General features: G+C 36.8%; 1 protein-coding gene across 3 annotated transcripts; it reads left to right on the top strand.

Moving 5' to 3' along the window:
• The first annotated feature begins 203 nt into the window (after positions 1 to 203).
• LOC131160051 (uncharacterized) lies at positions 204 to 23,887 on the top strand. Of its 3 annotated transcripts, none has more exons than XM_058115354.1 (8): positions 204 to 618; positions 5,966 to 6,058; positions 6,489 to 6,556; positions 11,782 to 11,857; positions 15,376 to 15,479; positions 15,576 to 15,680; positions 20,245 to 20,344; positions 23,528 to 23,887. In XM_058115354.1, the coding sequence occupies exons 2-8, from the start codon at positions 5,975 to 5,977 to the stop codon at positions 23,702 to 23,704; spliced, it is 714 nt and encodes a 237-aa protein (XP_057971337.1). In that variant the 5' UTR covers positions 204 to 618; positions 5,966 to 5,974; the 3' UTR covers positions 23,705 to 23,887. The 3 variants fall into 3 exon arrangements, with proteins under 3 accessions (XP_057971337.1, XP_057971338.1, XP_057971336.1); XM_058115355.1 differs by lacking the exon at positions 204 to 618 and adding an exon at positions 2,812 to 5,776; XM_058115353.1 differs by lacking the exon at positions 204 to 618 and having other exon boundaries at positions 5,957 to 6,058.
• Positions 23,888 to 25,365: the final 1,478 nt, after the last annotated feature.

A 25,365-nucleotide genomic window follows, 5' to 3' on the forward strand; every position in this document is an offset into this window, starting at 1 on the left:
TCTTCCCTTCTCCTCACATTCTCCACCACCTCATTTGCCACAAGAATAACATCTAGAATATATCTATGTCCTTGATAAAGATTGACTGCTCTAAAAGCCTCTAATGTAACTATTCCCCCACAATACCACCTCAAATCTTTTAGGAGCCGTTTGTTTACATGAATGACCTTTAATTGTACTAGTTTTTCATTTTATTAGCATAGTCTAGATGAATACCCTTCCTTAGTTCCTTGCTCTCTCGTCTCTCTCTGTCTCTCTCTTCCCCCTTATTCGTTTGACGCAACCAACCTTTGCCACCACTTCCCACCACCACCGTCTCCCACCACAGCAATCACCATATCCGGAGCCTCCGATCGTGCTGCCACTGGAACCCCCGCCACCACTTCCCACCGCCATTGCCTCCCACCAACGCAACCACCAGATCCGGAGCCTCCCATCGTACTGCCACCACAATCTCCGCCACCACTTCCAACCACCACCGCCTCCCACCACAGTAACCACCAGATCTGGAGCTTCCCATCGTGCTGCCACCAAACCCTCCGCCACCACTTCCCACCACCACTGCCCATAATCGCCTCCCATCACCACCTCCTCCCATCACAGCAACCACTAGATCCGGTGAGCAAAATTCTGTGATTTAATTTCATGAAAATTTCTACCTGGTGACACTTCCTTCAGAAACTATGACTTCATACTACCAAATCCAATCATCATAGAATATTTTAATGCTACATGAAAGAACTTAGAGTTTATTGTGCTAGAATAGTTAATTTATGACCCAATTCTATTTGTGAACAACCCTCAATCATATTATTCTACGAACTGGTTCAATTTGAAAAGTGGGAGGGTCTCCCACCGCACATTGAATTGATTTGATAAACCTGAAGTTTGGGGAGATGTTATTTATGTTAATTTATTGGATAGGTAATTTTCATGGGTATATTTGTGTTCTTGTATTTGTTTTTTTTCATATATATATATATATATATATTTTTTTTTAAAAGGCATATTTAGATGTCTAGATTTTACCAAACAAGTTACATTTTTTGGTGTTAAGGGGTTCAATTAAGTTTTAAATCGTTTCACAAAATTCAAAGTTTAATTTGGCATTCAGTGCTTAATGCTTAATTTTCTTGAATGTCCCCTTAGACTAGACCTTGTCAAGAATTTTATTGAGGCTAGTTACTGGGTTTTTCGGTTTGGAATTCTCTCACTTTCTTTGAACGCTCCTTCTTAGGAACAAAAGGTATAAACGTACCATTCACATTCTTCCCACCACTCCATTTTTGTGAAACTCATGAAAGAAATCCATTAAATCTTCTCGAGTCGCCTCCCAACTGTCTTAGAAAAATGCCATTGTAAATCCATAGGGGCTTGGAGCCTTACACCTATCCTTCTCAAAATTGCCTCCTTGATCTCCTCAATGTCAAAAGGCCGTTCTAGCCAAATAGCATGGGTTTCCTCAATGAGGCTTCAATTTATTCCTTCAATCATCAATCTATTTGTGCAATCCTCTGTGTACAACCGCTTATAAAAAGTCTGTCCGATATCTCTTCCCCAATTTAGCTGAATCCCGCCCAATGTTTCCTTCATTTGTTTCTAACTCCTTAATCAAATTCTTCCTCCTCCCATTGGCCTGGAATAGTTTGGTATTGCAACTCCCTATTTCACTCGCTTCATCTTGGATTTCTATTTCCAACTTATACTTTCCCTAAAAAGAAAGGTGTCCCCAGGCCACAAGGATGCCCGCTTTGCGAGGGTAGGGGGAGGGTTGTCACAGCGTATGCAGACTTACCCATGCTTTTTATGCAAATAGGCTATTTCCTTGGACTTGAACCCATTATCAATCAGTCACAAAGGAGCAACCTTATCGTTGATCAAAGGCCCACCGTCAACTTATAGTCTTCCTAAGAAGTATAACCGCTAAATCATTTCTATGTTGATATCTTCTAACCCTAATATCCTATCCTCTTTGCTAGCCAAGCCACACTCCTCCCAATTGTCCAAACATTCAATCTCATTTAGAATCAATTTTTTTTCCTCAAATCACTGAAAACTTACTTATTCTTGAGTTTCAATCTATTTTTCATATCCTTCAACTTTCTCATAGATCTAAAGCCCGTCCACCCTTGAACATTGCTCTCTTTCAACCAAGAGTTAGTGTACTCCCTGAAAGAAGGATGAGTCAATGACATATTCTCAAAAAAAAACGGGCGGCAGGGCCCCAACAGATGGGGTTTGTATCCAAAAGAATTGGGAAATGATTGCAAATTGGTCTAATGAGAACTTTCCTGGAAACATTTGAGAAAGTATCCTTTCATATGGGTGAACAAAAAATGGTCAAATACGGGAGGAGGCAATTTTGTCTCTTGACGCTACTTAGGTAAAGTGGTCATAATTCAACAGTAAATCCTTAAGCCCACACTCTCGAATAATGGAATAAAAAGTTCTCATACCACTATTCACCCTCAAACACCCCAACCTCTCCCTAGTAAGTTGAATGGTATTGAAATCCCCACTCATCAGCCAATGTGAATTGCAAAGGTCAAAAAGACTAGCGAACTCCTCATAAAAAAAATTCCTCAAATGAGATAGTGTGGGATCATAAATTGAAGAAAACCACCAATTCCGAAAACCCTTAAGCCCTATTTGGAACTCAAAAAATATTAGGGAAAGAAAAGGAAAATATCAAGGAATTCACATTTTTATGTTTGGTTATCAAGTCAGAAAGAAAATAAAAAATATATCAAATCTATGAACTAAGTTTTGATTTTACACATCATTATATTTTACACATCATTGATATTTATTTTTTTCCTAATTTTTAGTCATATCAAAACAAATTTTTACTTTTTGATAGTATTTAATATAGAAGGAAAATATGAGGGAAAATGAGTTTTCTTCATTTTCCTTTCCTTTCCTTTACCCAAGCAAAATCCTTGATCTAAACGTACCTTAACCTCTGGTAACACAGAAAGAGAGAAATCACCAGCTACACAATCATTAAACAATGCCATCCTAGTATCCCAGAGAATGATTTGCCCTCCAAGGTACTTAAAGAGGGAAAGAACACCTAATCTCTAAGCCTAGAATCCCAAATACTTCTCACTAGAAAGGCATCTACTAACTTAGATTTAGACTCTTTGATGAGTAAAACATTCGGAGGAACCCTACTAATTAACTCTTTCACAACCCTATGCTTTTTACTACTTCCTAAACCTCATACATTCCATGACAGAATCTTCATTGATAACTTATATCACCACCCATACACCTTTCTCCTCTAGCATAGTTGACTGAGGAGGCAAGCCTACCTAGCTCTCTACTCAACTTTGATGATCATTTTCTCTCCCTCCTCACCCTAAGACCTAACTCATCAAGCAGGTTTTGGGCATCACAATTGTCCCTCTCATCTCCTAGAAGGTCCACTGTTTGAAATTCTCCCTTTTTAGATAACCCCTTTTGGCTCAATACTGTATTAGATGTAGAAAAGGAATGCTTAGGGATGGCGAGAATACCTGTTGGGTTAGCTACCCTGGTCATTGAAATCCCGAGAGGTTCAGTCCCAGTGTCGCAAGTTGGGCTATTTGATATAGGAACAGGAAAAGAGCTTAGAATTTCTGCAGAGGAAGTATTGAGGGAAGATGTTCTGACTAGGTTCTCCCAAAAACAAAGGTTCTTCTGAATGTTGTTACCCTTCTCAACTTGTTTACCCTGATTGTCTCAGTTAGGATCCTTAGTTTCCAATCCCTCCCCTTCCTCTTGGTGGGAGCCGCTGAGAGCACTTGATGAGGATGGGCAGTGCTGATCATCATTAGCTCCTTCTGTATTTCATACGTGCTTAATCAACAAATCCTCAGTTTCAAAACCATAAGAGGAAAGAGAAGCAAACTCTCTTCATCAGTATCCATGGTGGTCTCATAATCACTGCAACCCCTCCCATCTTTGCTTTAATGTCCTCATGCACCTGTGTAAGTTTTTGTAAGTCTGGATGCTGGGGTCCTTTCTCAGTTTCAGAGCCTGGTTTATCTGTCATATTTCTTTCTATTTTGCTCATGTACTTTGTGACAACTTGTACCCAGGAAGGTGCTGCCAATGGAAAAGAAAGCATAGCCTTTGTATTGTTCTGTCTTGGATCTTGACTTTCCTGGACATTGGAAGATTTCCTGCAAGCCCATTTTGTCCCCCTTCACTTCTGTTTACAGCCAAATCTTCCTTGTACTGGGGCTGATGAAAGACCCCTCGCTTATATGAATCAGCTTTAAGCCTGAACCTGTGGGCTTTCTTGTAGCCCACTTCCTTAGTATGCCCATTGCCATTGTGCATATTCAAAAAAGGATGTGAGCATGAGGTTGAAAAATTGCCCAAATTGTGAGAGGTTTTCCTTCCTTTTCTATCTTTCTCATGATCCTGGTCAGCCTTTCCTTCTTTAATAGAGATTTTCGAGATCCTCCTCACTGGAATTCTTCCCTTTTCGGCAAAACAAAGCTTGCAGTCTTGAGAATACTGAAAGTCTGGGTTTCATCAGAGGCTGTTGCTGTTGTTTGTTTGCAACACTAATATATGTGGTCCACAGTCACGACATCTCAAGATCTGATTTGAGTTTGAACCTTTCTGAGCTTGTTGTTCTCCTGTAACTACCTCCCAAATTTGCATCCACCCCTTGGCCTCCTTTCCATCTGGTATGCACACAATTTGAATCACTCTACTTGTTGGGTTTTCTCCAGAGATATGAAACAACCAAAAGCATTTTCTCTTTGTCGTAACATGATAAAATGGTTTGGAGCCCTAAGAATTTTCACCCATGGGGTTGCTGTTTTTGTGTTCAAGAAGGTCCTGAGATTGCCCAACAGCCACAATCTCTCCTGTTCCGAGAGGGAAAGGGAGAAGAGGCCATGTCTTGCCTTCTTAATGATGACAAGGACCCCTCCCTTTTCCTCAATGCTGAACCTTTTCTTGTTTGTGAAGAAATTGAAACTCCTTATGACATCTGCTAAGAAGATAGCCTGAGAGCTTGCTTGGAGTGGAGCAGCAATGAACCTTGAAGAAACCTTGGTTGGAGTGGGGGCTGCGTTGATCGCAACAAGGAAATGAGGTCTAGGATGGATAAACGAGACTCAGATTTGTTTGCAGCAGTTAGATGGAGTTAGGATGTGAAAATGAGGCTTGGTTCTACTGGGTTGGGTTGGCTTAGAAAAATGAGGGGTTCACAACAGCAGACAGTTCATATGATGAGTATTGAGCAAACAAGGTTTGGATATTCCTTCAACCGTGAGACGAAGGACTAGGATGGGAGAACGATGCTTGTTTCTTCAGGGTAATTTGCTTTAGAACAGTTAGGGTTTGTAGAGCAGATCACGAGCAAAGGGTAGAGTTGATGAGGGCTAAAGGTTCAAGGAGAAGGAAATGGTTTTGGGTAGAAAGATTGAATGATAGATTGGGAATCAAGTTTTGAAGGAGGGAGGCCAAGGTTGCTTGTTGCAGGTCCCAGCGGCCCCCATCATCATCAGTCTTAATATTCAGAGGAGGCTGGGCCTTAGGTAGCCAGAGGAGAAAACTTCGTCTTCGACCATTGAAAGAGAGAGGGAGCTTCGTTATGGTTCACCGGTGGAGGGGAAGCCTTCGTCGTCGACTGCCTAGAACCTTTGTTGTTGAAGTGGGCTTTGAGATCATTGCGGGCTGCAGGGATATGAAAGGATATTTTCTTTTGCAACTAAGGTGTTCATTGGGCAAATATTTCTCCAACAAAATCCACCTGGGAATTGTTTGATGAACTGTAAGTGAGTGTTTCCATGGTTTCTTGAGGACAAGGTTCTTTTCTACTTTGGCTGAGGGGGGGTGCATGATATGAATTTTCCTAACATGAGTTTGAACAATATATGATTATGCAGCTCTAGTGGGCCTCGGTGTTGTTTGGCTTTTGACATGTCTGTTTGACTGTGTGTTTGCTCTTTTGATGCTACAGGATCTTGTAATGGGATTGAATAAAACTGAAGTGAACATTAGGAGGTTGCTTGCTGCTGCACCTCAACAGCAAAATCAGACGAAGCTTATCCATGTATGTTTAGAGAATTTTGAAGTTTGTATTTGGTAATGAATTTTAAGTCATTACCCCCTTCATTCATTCTTTTATCATTTGAACTTTGTAAAAATTGATTTGAATATTGTGTTTATATTTTGATTCTCTCTTCTTGCAAATCTTTTATGGTTTTTTTTTCTTGGTTGCTTATACTGTATAATTTTGTTTCTAATGAAATAAAATTCTTGCCTGATCATTATCAGAATATTTTTTGTTTATACTAATCATAATCCCTAAGCTACTCATGAGCTTTGTATGTTGCATTTTTTAAAAATAAATTTTTGACTGGATGCTTGGTTCTAAAAGATTTTATTTATTTATTTATGTATTCATCATGCTTAGGTGCTGAAATTATGTTTGCTCCTAAGGATTAATATGCTTATAATAATCCATATTGTGTAATCTGCAGTATGTTGCTACTTTGCGCGAACAATTAGAACAACTGGGTGAAGAGAGAACTCCAGAAGGCTTACCAAGGTTGTTCTGCGGTCTTTCTTTCTTTGTCACTTCTACTGCCAGACTCAATTAATCATACATAATCATCCCAATAGGCCCATACTACCATTATATACAGATTAATAGCAGCATTCTCTATGTTTTTCCCACTGCAGAACAGTTGCTTTGAATTGTAGACACTTGTGTTGTTCCTGTTTTGAACTTAAATCTTCTCCTAATTACCCTCCTTTTTTTCTGTTTTGGGTAGTTAATTGGAAAGGGCATACTGAGTTGTTATTCTCATACACTTTTTATGTTGACTTTTTTTTTTTTAATTCTTATGTCTGAGCTTGTTTACTTTTTATGTTTATTTCTTTGTTTTTTTAATCTTTAGCTTGTGGAGATTGGGTCATATTGCACTGGTTGGGGTAATGTTGTGTTCTGTTTCTAATTAATCGACATGCTGACATATATGGAAAAGTCTATTCAATATTATAGATTTAAAAGTAGAAATGATAAAAATCAAATAATTGAAACAAGTTGTAGTTATTTAGATGGCTAGAAATGATTCAAAATGGATCTAAATTGCAAAAATGGGTTTAAAATAGCTAGCAGTTTGGCTGCTACTACGCATTTTACTTTCTTTTTGACATGGGTTGAAGCATTGCTGAGTAGACGATATTTGTTTTATATACTGACGTTGTTTTTAATTTTGTAACCTCCTTTCTGTCTAACTTCTTGCAAGATCTGGTTTGCACTGTATTATGCTAGGAATATTTACTGTTGAGCTTCATCGCCATGTTAAATTTCTTAGTGAAGTTTTTTCTCACAAAGTCTCCATTTGGTTTTTTAAAAGGGTAGTCAAAGATGAGGCAAAACATGATTGTGGAAACCATTTTTAAGGATTTTGTGTTCACATTCTCCTTCTGAAAAATCAAATGAAGCCTAAAATTCACTCAGGTGTGCTGTTTGGAAGCAATCATTCTTGTCTCTCTAGGTACCTATTTTTTTTGTGGTTTGCTTTATGGAGCTAGGATATAAGATTAAGAACAAGACTGGGTGGTATTAAGTTGATGTTTTTATGTCTTTTCTCCGTTTTCATGAGTGAGAACTTCTTGTTCTCCTTTATTGCATCTGTTTCTCCTAGTTTCAATAAAGCTTCTTTTTCTATTAAAAAAAAATATTGGTTGGCCATTGCACAATTGAAGATAAACTGGAAATTTAATTCAGAGTGGAGTAGTAGTCAAACAACTGACTGACTGATTTTCTTGGATCAACCAACCTCTTATCTGCACCACCTTATAGGTTTTATTTTAAAAACGAGAAATTATTTTCAAAAGCCCTGAACTCCAAGATCTATGTGATTGCTTCGTTTCTCTTTTAACTTTGAAGGTTGAAGATTTTGAGGTTGTTTGAGTTTTTGAGAAAATTCTATTCTCATTGAAAAGGATATTCCAGGAATGATCTTTAAAGAATAAACTTATGTGTTCCTTTCATTTTCTCTCCTTATTTATTTTTTATTCTATAGGGATCTCTGTTCAGCATTCGTATCTATCTTTGAAGCGTTGATATGGATATGGGGATATGCAAATGGGGGTTTGCTGTTGAATGAGATTTGGGAGCAATATGGTTATGTTTTTAAATCCTGTGATGATCTTGGGGACCTTTCATATGTTCATCCAGCTCCATTGGAAGAATTGGAGGGGGTTTCTATTCTTGAGAATAAGGGGTTGGAGAACAAAATGCAGTGCAATGATGGTATTTAAATACACCAGAGGTGGTGATTTCTAGGAAGGATTTGGAAGCCCAAGCGATATTGGATAAATTGGATTTGAAAATGAGTGATACTGGAGGAACGCAAGTGTGTTTTATTGAGGGGGTAAATTCAAAGTGAAAAAAGGTCAAAGGGAGCTAGAAAATTTGAAGTGCTCGGTGAATTGCGATGGGGGAGGGTTTGAAAAGGGGTTTCCTTGGTTAATTGTTCTTTTTAGTTTTTGTCTTTTTGCTTTATTTTTTCTTTCTTTTCTTTTTTTCTTTTTTCTTTTTTCTTTTTTAATCTTTTCGGGTGGATTCCCCTCAGTTTGTAACTTCTCTCTCTCAATCTAATATACCTTCTTTTATTATCTAAAAGAAAAAGATATGGGGATGTGTAAATTTGCAAAATTGTGAAATTTGAGATATAAAATGGTGGGGATATATTTATAATTGAAAAATACATTTGCACATATATCCATCATCATTTTACATGTTCTATTTATATCATACATAACAAGTACCAAAAAGTTTGTATTTTACCATGTTCTATCTATAACATACATAACAAGCACCAAGAGCCTTAAAAGATGGAGCAAGGTATGGATAGAACTATAAAAGCACAAGCATTTAACAGTTGTTATATTTCTTGTCTGCATCTTGTGTTGATTCTATAATTATTTAGCTGCTAGTAAATAAATATTTTTTTGCACAAGAAAGGAAGCTATCCTGACGTTTGTGGTTATCCATCATGTTCAAAAATTATTTCATGCATTTTCAATGTCAAAATGCCTATACAGTGTACACATGTATAGATACATTGTGGATATGTCAAGGTAATGAGATATTGGACATGTATATGAGCATATAAAGAGTATCATTTTTTTATGAGGATACAACTTGTATATGGCTACAGTCTAGAAATATTTTTACTTCATAGATGGTCTATTATACTCTTGATGATTTGAGACGAGGAATATTAAAAACTTGTGGTGATTTTGAGGTTTTATTGCCACTTCACCTAGAAGCTTAAGCTCTTAGGTGGTGTGCCTATTATATATACCAAGCCATAACACTCCTTTGCATGTGTAGCTGGATTGCATGTGGAGAGGCAAATAAATGATGAGCAACACCCATCGTGGGTATGACACAATTTTAACAAATTGACAATCAACACATGCCATTAGAATAGAACCTGAGACTTCCTGATGACCATGGCAGTCAAAGGTGTGCCTAGACGCAAGGCACACTCAGGTGATGAGGCTCGTGCCTAATAGGGGTTGAGGCAAGGTGACATTTACGAGGCACACTGAGACGTGAGGTGCGCCTCACACATTTTATTTTATATTTGGCTTTTTTTTTTGTCCTTTTTAAATCTCAGCCATTTGATTTGTGTTGCAAGCATAAAATAAAGGTTAAAAGCACAATATTATAATTAGTTTATCCTGCATCTAATATCTTTCAACTCAAGCAAGTTAGCATTCTCTCAAAAGAAAAAAAGGTCTCAGCATCTCATGGTACAGGTCCAACAGGCAGGGCTTCAATCAAAGGCCATCCATTGATTCCCAAGGCCAACTCTCAAGCTTTAATTGAAGGTTAACTCAGTTTTTTTTTTTATATTTGTTTTTTTTTGTTTTTTTTCCCCATCATTTCTTCTTCTTGTCAACCAGGTGTCACCTCTTTTTTCTTCTTTATTCTTTCTTGTTCTTCTTCTTCTTGATTGACCAAAATCAGTGATTCTGTTGCTCTGCTGCTATCAGTTAGAGCTGCTGTGACCCCCTTTATTTTTTGCTGTTTTTATGGAATTTCTGCCACTTTTTGCTGACATATCTCCTCATCTGTATTCAGACTTCTTTCTTCTTTTCTTCTGACCTTCTGTGCTGCTCTCAGTCAGAACTGCGAACCTTTTTTATTCTTTTTTCCTTTCTGTCTCTGTTTTTTTTTTTTGGAGTTTCTGCTCCTCCCGAAATCTCTGCTTTGCCGCTCCTCAGTCTTCTTCTGAACTGCTCTGCTGCTCTGAGCCCCTCTTTGATGCTGCCCCCTCCCCACATATATATATTTTTTTCCTTTTTTGCTGTTTTATTTGGAAACTGAGCTATATGTTTTCATGGAATCATTTCTTTTCTTGGCATTTCTACTTCTGTTAGCTGGAATTTCTGGCATTTCATTTACAGCTGCACTGCTGCTGCTTTTGTTGTTTCTTCTTTTTGGTTTCCAGCTGCTTATTTCTGCTTCTCTTATGTGGAACTTATGGCATTTATTGAAAAATTGTGTTATAGTATTCATTTTTCGTATTGAATAATTCAAAATTTTGAAATTCAAATATTAGTGCTAATGTGTTTACAGCCAAGAATCGATTATATAGGGTGTTTTACAGACAAATTTATTAAATGTGCGCCTATTTTGCCTTGTGCCTAGGCTCCAAGCACCCTTTGTGCCTCATTGCGCCTTGCACCTTTGACTACTATGCTAATGAACATGGCTTTAACACCATGTTTAAGAATCAAATCACCTATGAGCTTAAACTTTTAGTTGAAGTGGTTGCTTAGTATGGTATCTAAGCTCTGGTCCCAAGAGGTCAGTTTAGGTCTGTTTCCCTGTTATGTTCATTATGGTCACTTCATTCTTTTTGTGTTTGTCCACAAGTTCAAGTTTGTTTGTTTGCACCTGTGAGATGGTGAGGGGGAGGTTGGATAGCTTGGTATAACAATTAACAAGCTTTTATGTTGAAGTGGTCGCTTAACAGATGATACAAAGATGCTGACGGCTATAGGGATGTTGGTAAGGATTTTGAAATACTAAAATGTTTCTTGTTTACTTGATACTTGAAGCCAATATCAAAATATTTATTGATAAACATAGATGTTTGAGATAGCAATCATACTATTAATTCCTTGATATACCCGGTCCACTCTTATCTCGTTTTGCATGGGATAAAATTGTTGTCTCGTGTTGGACCAGATATCAGAGAGTATAATGCCTGGTTTATTATGTTCCATATGCAGAACAATCATGTTATAATTTACCAAATTGGTTTTATTGTTAAAGCAATAAGGTGATGGTACAAGAAGCATTTCAAGTTAAATTATTATCTGTTTCTAGCAGTCATTGTTGATTGTATTTCTTGGTAACCAAATATTGGATATTAAAGTCCTCTGATTCTGGTTTAGACTTGTCCTATAATACATTGAAGACAATTGATTATCAGATTAGAGATCTTTGGCATCAAGCTGGTTTTAGATGAAGTAATAGCATGCCAGTTGTTTAGTCTAGGTTCTTCAAACTTGCTTCTAGTATGTATTTGAATTTCATTGAGAAATTGAAATTTGAGGAGACTTGGAAATTCAACTACTTGCATCATTATGCAAAATCATTGTTAAAATTTTTTGGATTCTATATTTTGTATGATAATTCTTCTTGCATCTTCATGTTTTATGTTGTTTTTTGTTTGCTTCGAGTACTGCGAGAGTTCATTTGTGTAATCATGAAACTTTCTTTTTGGATTGTTTCTATAGAGTCTCAAAAGCTTTGTTGAATGATTATTCTGAGAAGATTGAAGCTATTGCATCCAAAGTAACCACTGACTTTTTGGTGCGTGGCCGTTTATCTCCCTATGAATTTTAGCAATTTACATTTTAAAAAATTTGTATTCGTTTCTATAAAAAACAAGTTACATTCTGGTTCTCCACTCCCCTGGACTCCCTTTTTTCTCTTCTATATTTTTTTTGGACATTTAGTGCAATATTCCTGATGGAGCATGGTTTGCTGTGTATTTTTTTCATCCTCCCTCAACTTTTATATGGTGAGAGTCCAGTTCACATTTCTATGAGGATTTGTGTCTGTGATATTGATGTCATGAAAATGCATGTTTTGAACCAATGTAATGTGGATGCAAGGATCAGGTATTTATATCTGCCATAAACCTGAATTGCTTTGCTATGGCTGTAAGAAATGCATATGATGTGCAACAATGTATGAAGAAAAGGCTAGATAGGGCTTGGTTACTGTCAGCCTCTAGATCACTTGATGGTTGAGGCATGTGGTCAATTAGGCCACATGCCATGGTTGCATCAAGAAATGGTCTGTCATTGTCTATCTTGTGGGTTTTGGACTATAAAATATGCTTCTTGGAGTGAGCACATAGTATTCTCATCCAACAGTTGATTTGTTTCCTTGGTGGATGCTCGACATGATCAGAGGTGGACATGGTTGGGGCAATGGTCTCTGACAACATTATTGCATTGGCTGGTTGGATGTGTGGGTGGTTAATCTGATAGCTTGTTGGATGCATTAAATGTCATGCAGCTCTGTGCTCATGTGTGGGAGGTGGCATGTTTGAAGGGAATCCGCACAAGAAAGACATTTAGCTCGTAGGCCATATTCCCTGGTCAAAGACATGGGCAGTTTGTTGACATGTCGACCAGGGCAATTATTTGGCTGTTTTAGAGTTGGTGGATTATTGCCCTGTTGGCACATGCTGGTCCAGCACAGTTTAGGCAGTTCGGGTTCTCAACTGCAATCCCTTTTGACAGTTAGTGTCCAATGTGTTAATGATAGATTAAAGGTAAGGAGGTTCACTCCTCTCAATTCTATGTTTGTGTGCGATGTTTTGTTTCTCTAATTGCAAGATATTAAAGTTATTAAACCAACAAGTTGATTGTGGGAAATTGGCTGAACCAAGTGGGACTTGGTGCCATCATGGTGGGGAAAAATTCTTGGGAAATTTAGAACCTGTGATAGTTACTTAGGTTGAGCTGTTTTCTTCAAGCACATTAATGAATAACATAAAATTACTATGCCATGGATATGTAATGATTTAATCAACGACCACTAGTATGGCAATAACATGTTAAGCCCAGCAGCTTGGCTACCAGAAGATGTGTGTTTTTTTATGTTGTTGATATTCCCGATGCTCTCTCTTTCTCTCTCTCTATCGCATGCGGGCGAAATCTTCCCCTTTATTCTTTCTCTCTGTCACCAATATTCATCATGGGTGTGGTAGGCGATGAAAGGAGAGGCTTGCAAATGTTCAATCCAGACTGAAGTAAAGAGCCTTTTATCTGAGGTTGAACAATTTGGTGAAGATGTATCTCTTTTTATTCTTGAACACAATTTGTCTTGTATTAGGTGGGTGAGGCTGTATTCAGGTGCTGCAAAGTGGTTTTCCAATGGGTTGTCGTTGTCTTTTGGAAGGTTGGGTAAAGGATTTTAAAGTGTTCGCATTGGCAGTGCGAGGTATTGGATGGTGACTTGAACAACAGAAGTGGGCAAGTTTTTGGAGTTGGGGCTTGGTTGGAAAGGAAATAAAGTTTTCTGTGTTTGTTGGAGGGTCAACAGGAGATGGTTGGCGACGATTTTGAAGGAATTTTGTGCATTGGCCAGGGTTTTCTTTCCAGATGCTGCCGGCACAGGTGAAGGAGTCCAGCGAAGTACTTGTTCGTGGAGCCAGGTGGTGATGGCAGAGAAAAAATTGGGCATTCATTGTCAGAAGTTAATAATCTTCCTCTGGATGCTATGTCACCTAAAGCCGAGGCGACTATGGTTTTGGTAGGGGCTGCAAGGGTGAGACAGGTGGCTAGGGTTTCCCTTGGGGATGAGAGTACAGTGAGAATTGGGTGGAATGGGCCTGGGTGATTAACGGTTGCTGTGGACCTGGGCCAGTTAATGGAAAGGACAGGATTTTTTTTAATTATATATATATCTCAGACAGGCCAGTTAAATGAACAGGCTCAAAACCAGATTGCTAGTGGCTCAAACCTGGGCCAATTCTTGGAAAGAAGCACTGGCTCATTTAATTCTCAGCAGTTGGGCCACTTAATGGAATGGGCCCAAAAGTTGAATGATACTATTAAAGTCCAGGAGGCTTTTGAAACACCCCAAGGCTTGGACAATACTTTATGTAAGGGCCAGGGTTTTCTATTTTTGGGGATTCAAGCAGAGGTAAGGTGCAGGAGGGCCTTATATCGCTTTGGTTCTGATCAAAGACTGTGCAAAGAGCAGAAGGCACAGTGCAGGTCGCACAATGGCTGTAATGGTGGGAAGGCATCTCAAGCTGTGCAGTGGAAATGAGGTTAAGGGATGCTGTTTGGGTGTGATATCTTCGCCTGAGTCCTGATCGCATGTCAAGAGAGATTTCTGGGGTCAGTATTAATTGTGAAAGGACTCAGGCAGAGCAGGAGTTTCTGCCTGTTGGAGGTCAAGACTCAAGATAAGGAGTGAAGCGGCAATGGTTTGCGTTTAGAGGTGATATGTAGATTGGGGGATATCAAGAATTAGAGGGGATGTAATAAGGTTGAGGATATGAAGGTGTACTGGTTCCCTGCCTCTAGTCTAACAACCAGTTGACCAAACTATTAAAAAGAGACTCTGTCCCAAAATTCTTCTATCAGTAGCAGAAGAGAAATTGAGAAGGAAAAGTAATGGATTGATATTTCAGAAAATGACAGTGAATATGATAGTGATTTCATCTGTGAATGGTTCCTTTTTGGATGAGTTGCACAAACATTCCAGTAATGTTTCTGTCTGTTCTGAAGAACTTGGGGATATTTTTCTTGCGTATCTCCTCCTCTGCTTGAAGTGTTAGGATGTATCTATTTTTTAGGAAGGAGGTTTAGTAAAGACTTGGCATTGAGTAGTCATTATAGGTCTAACCCTGTGGAGGAGGTTAATGTGAAGGACATTGAAGCTCAAAACTTGTTGGATAAACCTGTGTGGTCCTGGGGCTTTTCCCCATTTTAGTCATTCATTGCCTCCCATAATTTGTCTAGTCTGAGGACATATTGAACTAATATTCATGTTCAGTAAACACTTGTACAAGCTTGATATATTTAAGCCTTGAAGACTGTTGACTTATCTCTCCCTGCCTCCTCTCTTGTCCATTTTCATGAAGAGCTGTCACTTGTTATATTTCTTTATTCTAGAATTTAGTGTTTTTATTTGGGGTGGGGGAGGGAGGGTTGTGGACCTGTTTGAGGAAATTATGTCTTTTATTTATTTATTTTCTGATTAGTTTTAGTTTCATAAAATCATCCTGCTTCTGTCAAAGCACATACACTGGCTAATTATGGTGGTTGTCCTTCCTAAGCATTCCCCCTTTTGGTTACGTGCAGAAACCTCAAGAGCCATTTCAGGGGACCTTGGTCAAAGAGAATCTTTCTACAATAGAAGAGGAAAATGATATTCCCTCTTCTCCAGGATTGAGGAGAAGACACGTGTAAGTGACATTATTGTTTCAATTAACATGATTTGTCGTGGCTACTTGTGCTTCTTTTTCCATGTCATATTTTGTTTAGTTAGATTCATTGTGCAGGCCTGCTTTAAGTGTTGAAGATAGAATTCAATGTACTACGGAGGCTGATCCATCTGTGCCTGTCAAATTGGATGCTGCTGGGCGAGCACACATTGAAAAACACAGGTATGTCTGTTAGGGGCTGTTTGGTTTACTGTATTTGAGGGATTCCCATGAATTTAATGTAGGAGATAATATATTTCCCCTATTTGGCTTGTCATGGAAATCGTATGCAGTGGAAATCTAAGATGCCACTGGAATGTGACATTCTCACAAAACATGGAAATCCAACATACACGTCATCTTAGGTTATTTTTAATTTCCGTGGGCATTCAAATCTATGGAACTAAAATGTCCCAATATTTAGCCCAGAGATGGGCAGGTGTAGATTCCTAGGTATCCTATAACATGAACCAAATAAAAACATTTTCATGAGAACATGAGACAGGCATATTATTCTCAGGCACAGAGTTCATGATTAATCTCATTCCATGGAGGCATGGAAGATTATGAACCAAATGACCCCTTAGAACATGAGTGTGGAACTAGAGTGATTTTAAATATGTAAATGACAGCCTAAATATAAGAAGAAAAGGTAATATTTTGGCATAGATCTCATACCCACATAATATATTGGTATAGATCTCATACTCATATACTCATGGGTATGGTGCATACATACAATATATATTTATTTTAAAGTCAGTATAAATTGAAATTCTTTAATTGCAGAATGTATGTCCACAATGAGAGCAATGAGTGGGGCATGTGCAACATAGGCCAAATAGTGCACCAATGAGGAGTGAACTAGTTATTGTTAGTGGTAGTAGTAGGGGTGGGGGTAGATCTAAAATAACTTGGAATGAGATAGTAAGGATTTAATAACCTAGTGAGACTTAAGTATTGGTTTGTTGCATGTTGTATTACTATTTGGAAAATAGAAGAATTATTATTATTATTATTATTTTTTTTTACATTTTTGTTTTTCACACACTAGATCTATATATTACCTATTAAGATCCCCATTTACTCGCACTTGGATGATGTATCTCACCAATGTGCTGTGGGTATAGCGCCCACTGTCCGCAAACAAGTGTCTTCTTGTGCTAGTCTCCTTTAAATTAACCCTTGATACCAAGCTAAAGCTTATTATCTGGGATTTTGTGTGAAGTGGATTAGGAACCCAAAATTTTGGTTATTATATCTAGGAGACTTAGTGTTGACTTTCCCTTGCATTCTTACATGCCATAATGTCAAGCAACATATTAGAATATAATGCAAGATATAACATGTCCGTGGCATATGAATTTTCATGCAATAAATTTATATCATTTTCGTTAACTGGCATACAGATTCCTTTGACAATCACCTGCCAGGCCCTCCAGTCCATTGATTTTATAAATATGCCCATTCTAAGTTTCCAATGGGTGTAATTAACACCACAAAATAATGGAGGACTAGTAGGTGACTGTCCCTCTCCGAATGGGAATACACCAATGTGAACCATCTCGATCTTTAGCAAAAATATTTAAGTCAATGCCACGAGACTCTGATGCCAATTGTTGACTTTGGTGTATTCCCAAGAGGAGAGGGGGGGGGGGGGGGGGGGGAGTGAATTGGGTATTAAAAATTTATTTCTAGATTAATCCAAATCAGTAGCAGTAATACACAACTTAGGGTCTGTCTATATAATTGTAAACCTAATCAACACATGTACAACATATAATGAATCAGGCATACAACATACATGTGCTGAAAATAAAAGTGCAGAAAATAAATTGCAGAAATATAAAGTACACGCATGTTATGTTATCGGGGTTTGGCCAATACTGCCTACGTCCCCGCCTCAGCTCGCAAGACCAAGGATCACCATTATTGCTCACCTAACGGGTGAAGCGGTACCGTTTACAATCAGATCAAATTACACCAGGGTTGACCTCAACCTTTACACTCTCTTTGTGGGGCGGAGAAGGCCCTACTGATCCTTATGGGCTAGATCAACGCCCTCTCAGGCCACACTTGGAATACAACGGACAATTTAAATTTGCATACAATTTTAATGCTTCTAAACACAAGCAGATTTGTACCAATACTGCACAGTATAATCAATGCACATCAAATAGATAAGAACTATAAGCTCAGTGCCAATGAAGTGTGCTAACACTCAATCTGATGTCAATATGCAATCAAATCCTAGAGTGTATTTTCAAACAGTCTTTGAAACAATGTATCAATATTAATCAATAACAACTAGGGTTTCAAAGAGTTCCAACAAGAGTATTCAAAATATCCTAAAAATGATTTTTGAAAATATTAGCTCAAGTGATATTTGAAAAATAAGCTTGTGAAAATAACTTTAACACAAAAAAACACAAGCTTAATAAGTCTTGCAATAATGATGCAAAGACTCACTAGCTACAAGGTTTTCCCACACTATGATTATTAATTAAACCGGGGGAAAAATCTTGGCTAAAACTCTCAATCAAAAACAATCAATCAACTAGAACAAGGAGAGTTTTAAGCAAGTGGAATCAATGTGGGATCACTCAAGAGCACTCTTAAGAAGCTTGATTTATCAAGGGAATAGCAAAGGAAGAGTGTATGGGCTTTGTATTTGAAAAATATGCACTCAACAATTCAGAGGATTTTTAGGCTAATCCAAATGCTAATCCCCATTTAATTGTGCAAATGAAGTCATATTTATAGACATTGTAAGAATTATGACCGTTGGGGACATCAGGGGGATTTTTAGAATTGTTTAAAATGAGTTTTATAAAAATAATTCTGTTTTACCTCAATTAACCCTCGGTAATTTTTGGCTAACCCAAGAGTTTCGGTCGACCATATTTGAGGTTTGGTCGACCAAATCACTAAGTTTAGTCGACCATGGCATTTTTGAACTAAGGTTTTGGTCGACCAGATTAAGGCGATTTTGAACCCTCCGAGGTTCGGTCGACTAGAGCATGTTCGGTTGACCAAATTCAAAGGTTCGATTGACCAGGTCGAATTTGAACTAATATTTTGGTCGACCAGGGCGTTGGGAATTCCCCACGTGTCAATTCGGTTGACCGTATGTGCCCAATTCATTTGAAAATGGTCGACCAACCAAAGTCAAAATGTTGATTTCAGTTCGGTTGATCGAAGCTTCTATGTAGCTTTAGGTTCGGTCGACCGAGACCACTTAAGATGTGAATTTAAGCCCTATTTTGGTCTTAATGATTCATCAAGCCAAAGTATTTATACATAAGGCATTTTAAGCTATGTGAGTTATGATTCCTATGGTCATTCTAAAGCCTAGGCTTTTTAACTAGTCCCAAAAAAAAATCCGGAGTCGGTCAACCTTCAGTGATCCCCAAGGTCCTGTGGTTCCCTATGGCCTTTTAGCTTATAGGATCCTACATGCATGATATGCATCAATTATTACAGACCGTTCTTAATTAAATATTACAGACCCGAATAAAAAATACAAAGAAATTAAACACTTTGGGTCTTCTTTTTCGTCAAGTCAATATGTGTTGCCATATGATTTCGCTAATATGATCCTGTACACAAACTCGGCAAATATTAAATACCTTGTATTTGTTATTATAAAAAACGAGATAGGACCCAAAAGGTCAACACTTAGACTAGGTGATTTTAATTTCTTTAGAAATGTCAATAATAGGGAAGTGGAGGAGCTTGCTTATTTAGTGGAGGTTTTTGCTACCCTTGCACTGATGCTAGTTAGAAGGAAGAATTTGGAAGGGGGATGGTTTTTGTCATTTTTCTTGTTTCTTGACTTGATTGAAAGTGTCTTCTTCTTCTTTCCCCATGGACTGAATAATTTGGAAGCAAAAATTCCTTCTAAAGTTAAACCTTCCATGAATTATTACTGATTATGTGTTGGAGGAGATGAGGCCTTAGAAGGGTTGTGGCCTGGATATGAGTGACAAAATGTATTAAATTTTCACATGAAGGTATGCCCACCTTTTTCTTAATTGGAAGGTTGTTAGGATAATGTGGGGCAATTTGTTTGTTGTTCTTGGGGTGGTGTGGGTGTATCTAGCTGATATGGAAGAATTTATGAGGATTGATTTTTGGGCTTCCAAGATGAGCAAGAAAATGATTTTGTACAGTTGCTTATTTGCCATTCTTTGGGTGTTGTGAGCTCGAAGAAGTGTGAATTTTTTGGGGTTTACTATTCCTCTTCTATTTGGGATATTGTTGTGTTCTTAGCCTCATTTTGGGCATTTATTTTAGGTTTTGTCCACGTGGATTTCTGGCTTTGGATTTGGATTTGTATGGATTTTTACGAAACAGAATATAATTTTGTGCAGTTTTTTGTCCAAATCTGTGGTCTAAACTCCAAGCTCTCAAATGCTAGTCAATGTTTTTGGTATTGGAGGTATTTTCTTAGGTAACTTGCAATATAAGTACTACAAGCTTGATGCATCATTCAATGACTAAAAGCCAGAATTAAGTGTTTTGAAAAGAAGCCTGCACCACCAAAGTCCTTTAAATGACTAACATGCAAGTTGATTTAGTGACTCAGTGATCTTAGCATATCCCAGATCTTAGTCAATGTTAACCCAAAAAATTTGGTCAAAAATAGATATATAAATAAGAAAAAAATAGCGATGCTTAATTTTCTTTTTGATATTTTGTCTTTGCATATTCTTAATTAATACCTTTCAAGTTGCAATTCTAACAGAAATCTTCAAGAAGATTTGACCGATGAAATGGTTGAGTTGGCCCAGCAACTCAAAGAGAGGAGTCTTGTGATGAGCCAGTCCTTACAAAATACCGAAAAGGTATGATTTTATAATTCATTAGAAAGTTCTACTTTCCTTTATCTTAATGTATTAATGAGGATGGTGCCATTCATGCATATCCTTGCAAAAATAAGTGATCATCCTGATAATCTGTGATATTGAACTGATAACGTCTTTGTTTTGCTCTCACGAAAAATTTTAAATTGGTTGCTGTATGTTAATCATTCTTTATATAAGATAGAGGATTGAGTGAGCCTTATTTTCCCATAGTTCAGACCATTTAGTCCTCACCTCCTTTCAAAAAAAAAAAAAAAATCAGTTTGTCTTCTAGAGTGATATTTTTTTCTTAAAAAATAGTTTTTGTAGAAGGAACATACTGCTAAGCAATAAATATAAGTGATTTGAGGGGAACACTAAAAAAGGGCAGCCTGGTGCATAAAGCTCCCGCGTGTGCAGGGTCTGGGGAAGGGATGGACCACAATGGGTCTATAGTACGCAGCCTTACCTTGCATTTTTGCAATAGGCTGTTTCCACACCTCGAACCCGTGACCTCCAGGTCACATGGCGACAACCTTACTGTTGCATCTAAGCTCCCCTTCAAACAAAAACTAGTATTAATGTGCATGAAAAATTTATAGATCAGTTAGCAATGCAGCCACTCTCACTTGTGTTATGGGACTTTGCCTATGTAATTATTTACTTAACATAATGCTTGTGAAGTGCATAGCATTTGGAACATTTCTGACACCTATAATCTTTGGAACATTTCTGATAGACACCAATAATCTTGTGATCATTGTCAAAGTGTTAGCTAAGGGTTTGTTTGGTATCATTTTTGTTTTCTATTTTCTAACTCTGTTTCTGCAAAGTGAAGAAATAGATTATGTAACCGCGTTTGTTTATGTTGCCAATTTTCTGTTTCTGTTGTTAGTTTTTTGCTGTTTGCAAAAAAATTGAAAACCAGATTTTGTGGTTTTTAGTTATTTACAACTTGTTGCCAGGAACTTTAATATTAAAAAATAGTTCTTTTAGATTAAATAATTCATTTTATACACTTCAAAATAAAAATAAAAATAAAATGATTACTAAATTTATATATAATTAAAATAAAAATATACGTAAATTTCAAAACATAATAATATATCCAATTACAAAATATTTTTTTACTATTTTTCAATTGTTATGCTCAATAAAATTTTTATTGGAAATTAATTTTGAAAGGTATAACAATTAAGTAAAGTAATTATAATGTGTATTATTTTGCAATTTAATTATTTTAATCATATGTTTATAATATTATTTGATTTAACAACGAAAATAAGCATTTTTTAATTAAATTTTAAATTTATTTTAGTTTTATAAATATTAACCAAACAGGTTGCTGGTTTCTAGTTTTTGGTTTTCATTTTTGGTTTTTGTTTTTGTAATTTTTTATAGTGATACCAAATGGCCCCTAAATTGTTTTTCCATATTGGATATCAATTTCTAATGAAGATCAATTTAGGAAATTCTCTTATGCGTTAGGGTTCTCAAGCGGTTCAAGTTATTTTTCTCAAAGTAACTTGCTTTTTAAAATTTTTGCTATTACTCAATGATCTATTGATGGGTGTAGCAATGCTCACAATCTTAATGAAAGTTTGTTATTTCACCTCTTAAACTGCAATATTACACCTTTCTCTCCGTCAAAATAATGCCTGTAGCTGTGGATCGTGCTCATGGGGGGTCCATGGGAAGAATATTCTCCGTTTTCTTTATTAGAAGACCTTTTGAGAAATGAAATACTAATTTTGAAAATATCTTTTTGGGGCCATCTTTTCCTATTGAGTACTCAATTTTGGAAGTTAGGTTTTCAAAATTATGAATACTTTCCTAGTATTTTTAGAGTTAAGTGATAAGTCGTCATTTCTAGTTTAGGAAGCCCTAGGTTTCCTAAAATGGTCCATCACCTCTATCCTACTAAATCCTGAATGGGAGGAACGTTCATTAACCTGAATTATGGTAAATTGACAGTTCAGGGCTCTGGGGGTTTAGCGATAAGAATAAAGGTGAGGTCCATCAGAACTGAGATAATGTACAGGTCCATAATGTTAATCCTTCATCCCGTGATCCAATTTTAATGGAGCCTTTGGAACGAGCCCATGGTTTTATGATCAGGCTTCAAATATGGCCCAAAAGATTAGGCCAAGTATTCTATAAGAAGAGCTATAACATAGAAGCATCTTAAGAACTGAAAAGTAGTCATCCTTGTGTCAAAATATAGACAATTCAGATGGAGATAAGGAGGGAGGATAGGCGAAATCTGTCTCCGTCAACATCCATTTTCCATCAGAAGGGTCTTCATAATTTACAGCCAGACTCAAATTGCCACCATTAAACCCAACCCTCAAATCTCAACACACGTATGCCCTGCCTGCACCTCCATCACCATATAACCCAAAATTGTAACACATCATCCTCTCAAACACAGTCATCATCCCTTTTTTTCCATCCTCGGCAACCTGATGCATCAGCACAAGTTTGAGGATGCAAATGGAGGTAGGGCAAAGAGGAGAAAAAAAATGAAAAAAAAAAAAAATTTTGAAGTTGGCTTGGTGTTAAGAGCATCTAAATGGTGTAAAATGGATGGTTTTGGGCTGTTCAGATGCCAACAAATCTACAGCGATAGTTTGAGAGCATCACATTGGCAATGTACGGAGTGAAACTGTCAATGAAATAAGTGAATAGAATAGTAGAAAACTTGAAGTCATGAGCTCTCCCTCCTCTTTCCTCCCTTCTCTTCTTTTGTATTTCTTGCCTCATGGTCCTCCCCTCCATACTGAGAGCACCACCAGCCTCACCTCGGTTACTGTCTTGGCACCCATCATCATTCTGTTTCCACTCATGGCAAGCACCACCTCCAAGCCTAATTGCTGCCAAAGTCGACAGATAAAGAGCAATGGTAAAGATAGATTGTCATTGTTGTATGTATGTGAAGGCCTTGTGCAAAACATCGTAAATGGGTAATTGGGCTTCCATGTTTCTTCTTAGTTAGATCTTAAATGACAGGAGTGGGTTGTCATTTTATCAAAATTACTCGACTCTGCTGCTGTTCTCTTGTAATTAGGAGCAGGATTCAATGACGCATTTGTAAGTTACACAGAAGAGAACCTCTTTCCCTTGAGCTTTTTTCTGATTAATTGATAATTGTTTGTGTAATATCGTAGTTACAATTTGAGTCTGCAGATACTAGATTCTACGGAGACTGCGATTGAGCATAGCTTGGCAAGCACCGGTCATGCCAATACACGAACCATGCAGATATCCTCAGCTAGTTTTAAGACGACATGCTTCACATGGCTTGCTATTTTCACAATGACATGCATCTTCATCATGGTTGTACTTCTGATTCGTGTCACCTGATTTGTATCTTGGGTCGAGAACTCGCCGAGCTCTCTCGAAAATTATGAAATTACCTGCATATGTGAAAACTATGAGTTATCCAAACCATTTAATAATATATCTACTGTTTCTTGTACTCGAAAGAAAATGTTAATGAGACCGTTTTGTTAATGATGGAAAAAATAGTGATATTTTATGTGGAAAGCCCAAATAGCAGTTCTTTTTTACCCTTTCCTGTGCTGTAATATTGGATAAAGTTTGAACAATAAATTGAAAACATTAAGGTAGTGTTAAAGAGGTTGGATTTTGGAATTTAAATTTGAATTTTTGTGGATTTGAATAAAATTTAATATAATTTAATGTTATATATATATTTTTTATAAATTAGAATAAATTTAATTTAAAGTTATGAAATTCATGTTTTTAAGATAGGATAAAAATAAGGAAAAAATACACTAATTTTTCTTGAAATTTGCTAAAAAGGCAGGCGCTTTCTTTGAGGCTTTAAATATTTCAAACCTCCTGAAGTTTTAAAAATTTTATAAATCTCTCATATTTCAAAAAATTTAAAGGCTATTTTAGACTTTTAATTTTCGGGATATTTATTCCTTAGAAAAACTATCTTGTCAAATATAAGAAAAAGTTTGTCTTTTTAGTAAATTTGAGGGGAGCCATTTATAAAATTTTTTGAAAGCTAAATGGAAGTTTTTAAAATTTAAGAAGTAACTTATTTGAAGTAATAAATATTTATTTTTGATGTGATATGGGCTTTTGCATGGATACTCAAAGAGATCATTGTCGTCCACTCATCCTAGTGTTGATTAATCTTGGTATTGATGAGTCACCCAATGCTTGTGATAAAGGTTTTGAGGCCACGCTACGTAAAGTGTGTTCGATGAAATGGATTAGTTCCATGTTCCAAAGGAATGAAGCACGTGCATTGCATGCTGGTTAGAACTTAGAAGGGGGAACTTTAATGCGTAATTGTGTTTTGAATAAATGATTTAGACACCTCACTTGGATGTTTGAAGTCAGCCTCTAGTTCTTCTCAAATCCTTTTTTTTTTTTTTTCCTAAATATATAGTTAGAGGCTTGCTAATGCACCTTTAGATGGGGGATTTCGATTGTTAAAAAAAAAAATTTTTTTCTTGTAATTTTTTAATATTAAATATAATAGTAATAAGAATTTGTTCAAATATGATCAATTTTTTTTTTTCAAAAAAAAAAATGTAAAATAATTTTTTTGTGTGTTGATTTACTATTTATTTTATTTATTTATTTTCACTTTTCTTGATAGCAAAAAATGAAAGTAAGTTCGATCATATTTAAAAAAAAAAAATATTTTTCAAGTTTAAACAAATTTGAAGTATTCACTTGAATCTAGATACCATTATCCATGTGTTTTTGGCCCAATAATAATACAATAACATCGACGTCTTTACGGTGTCTAACAACTCGTTAGCATTAGAAGAGAGAAGAAATGTGAAAGAAGAAGAAAAAAATTAAATACTACATTTTGAAGCATTGACTCTTAAATTTAAAATCACATAAATTTATATAAAATAATATAATTTAATATTTTGTGCATTCATGTATGATGGGAATTGTAAGCTCAAACTCAAGACCATAGACTGATGTTAGGGCCCAAAACTTTTCATGAAAAATCCTGTAACTAAAATGTT

This window comes from Malania oleifera, chromosome 7 (genome assembly GCF_029873635.1).
Source record: "Malania oleifera isolate guangnan ecotype guangnan chromosome 7, ASM2987363v1, whole genome shotgun sequence".
Lineage (NCBI taxonomy): Eukaryota > Viridiplantae > Streptophyta > Magnoliopsida > Santalales > Ximeniaceae > Malania > Malania oleifera.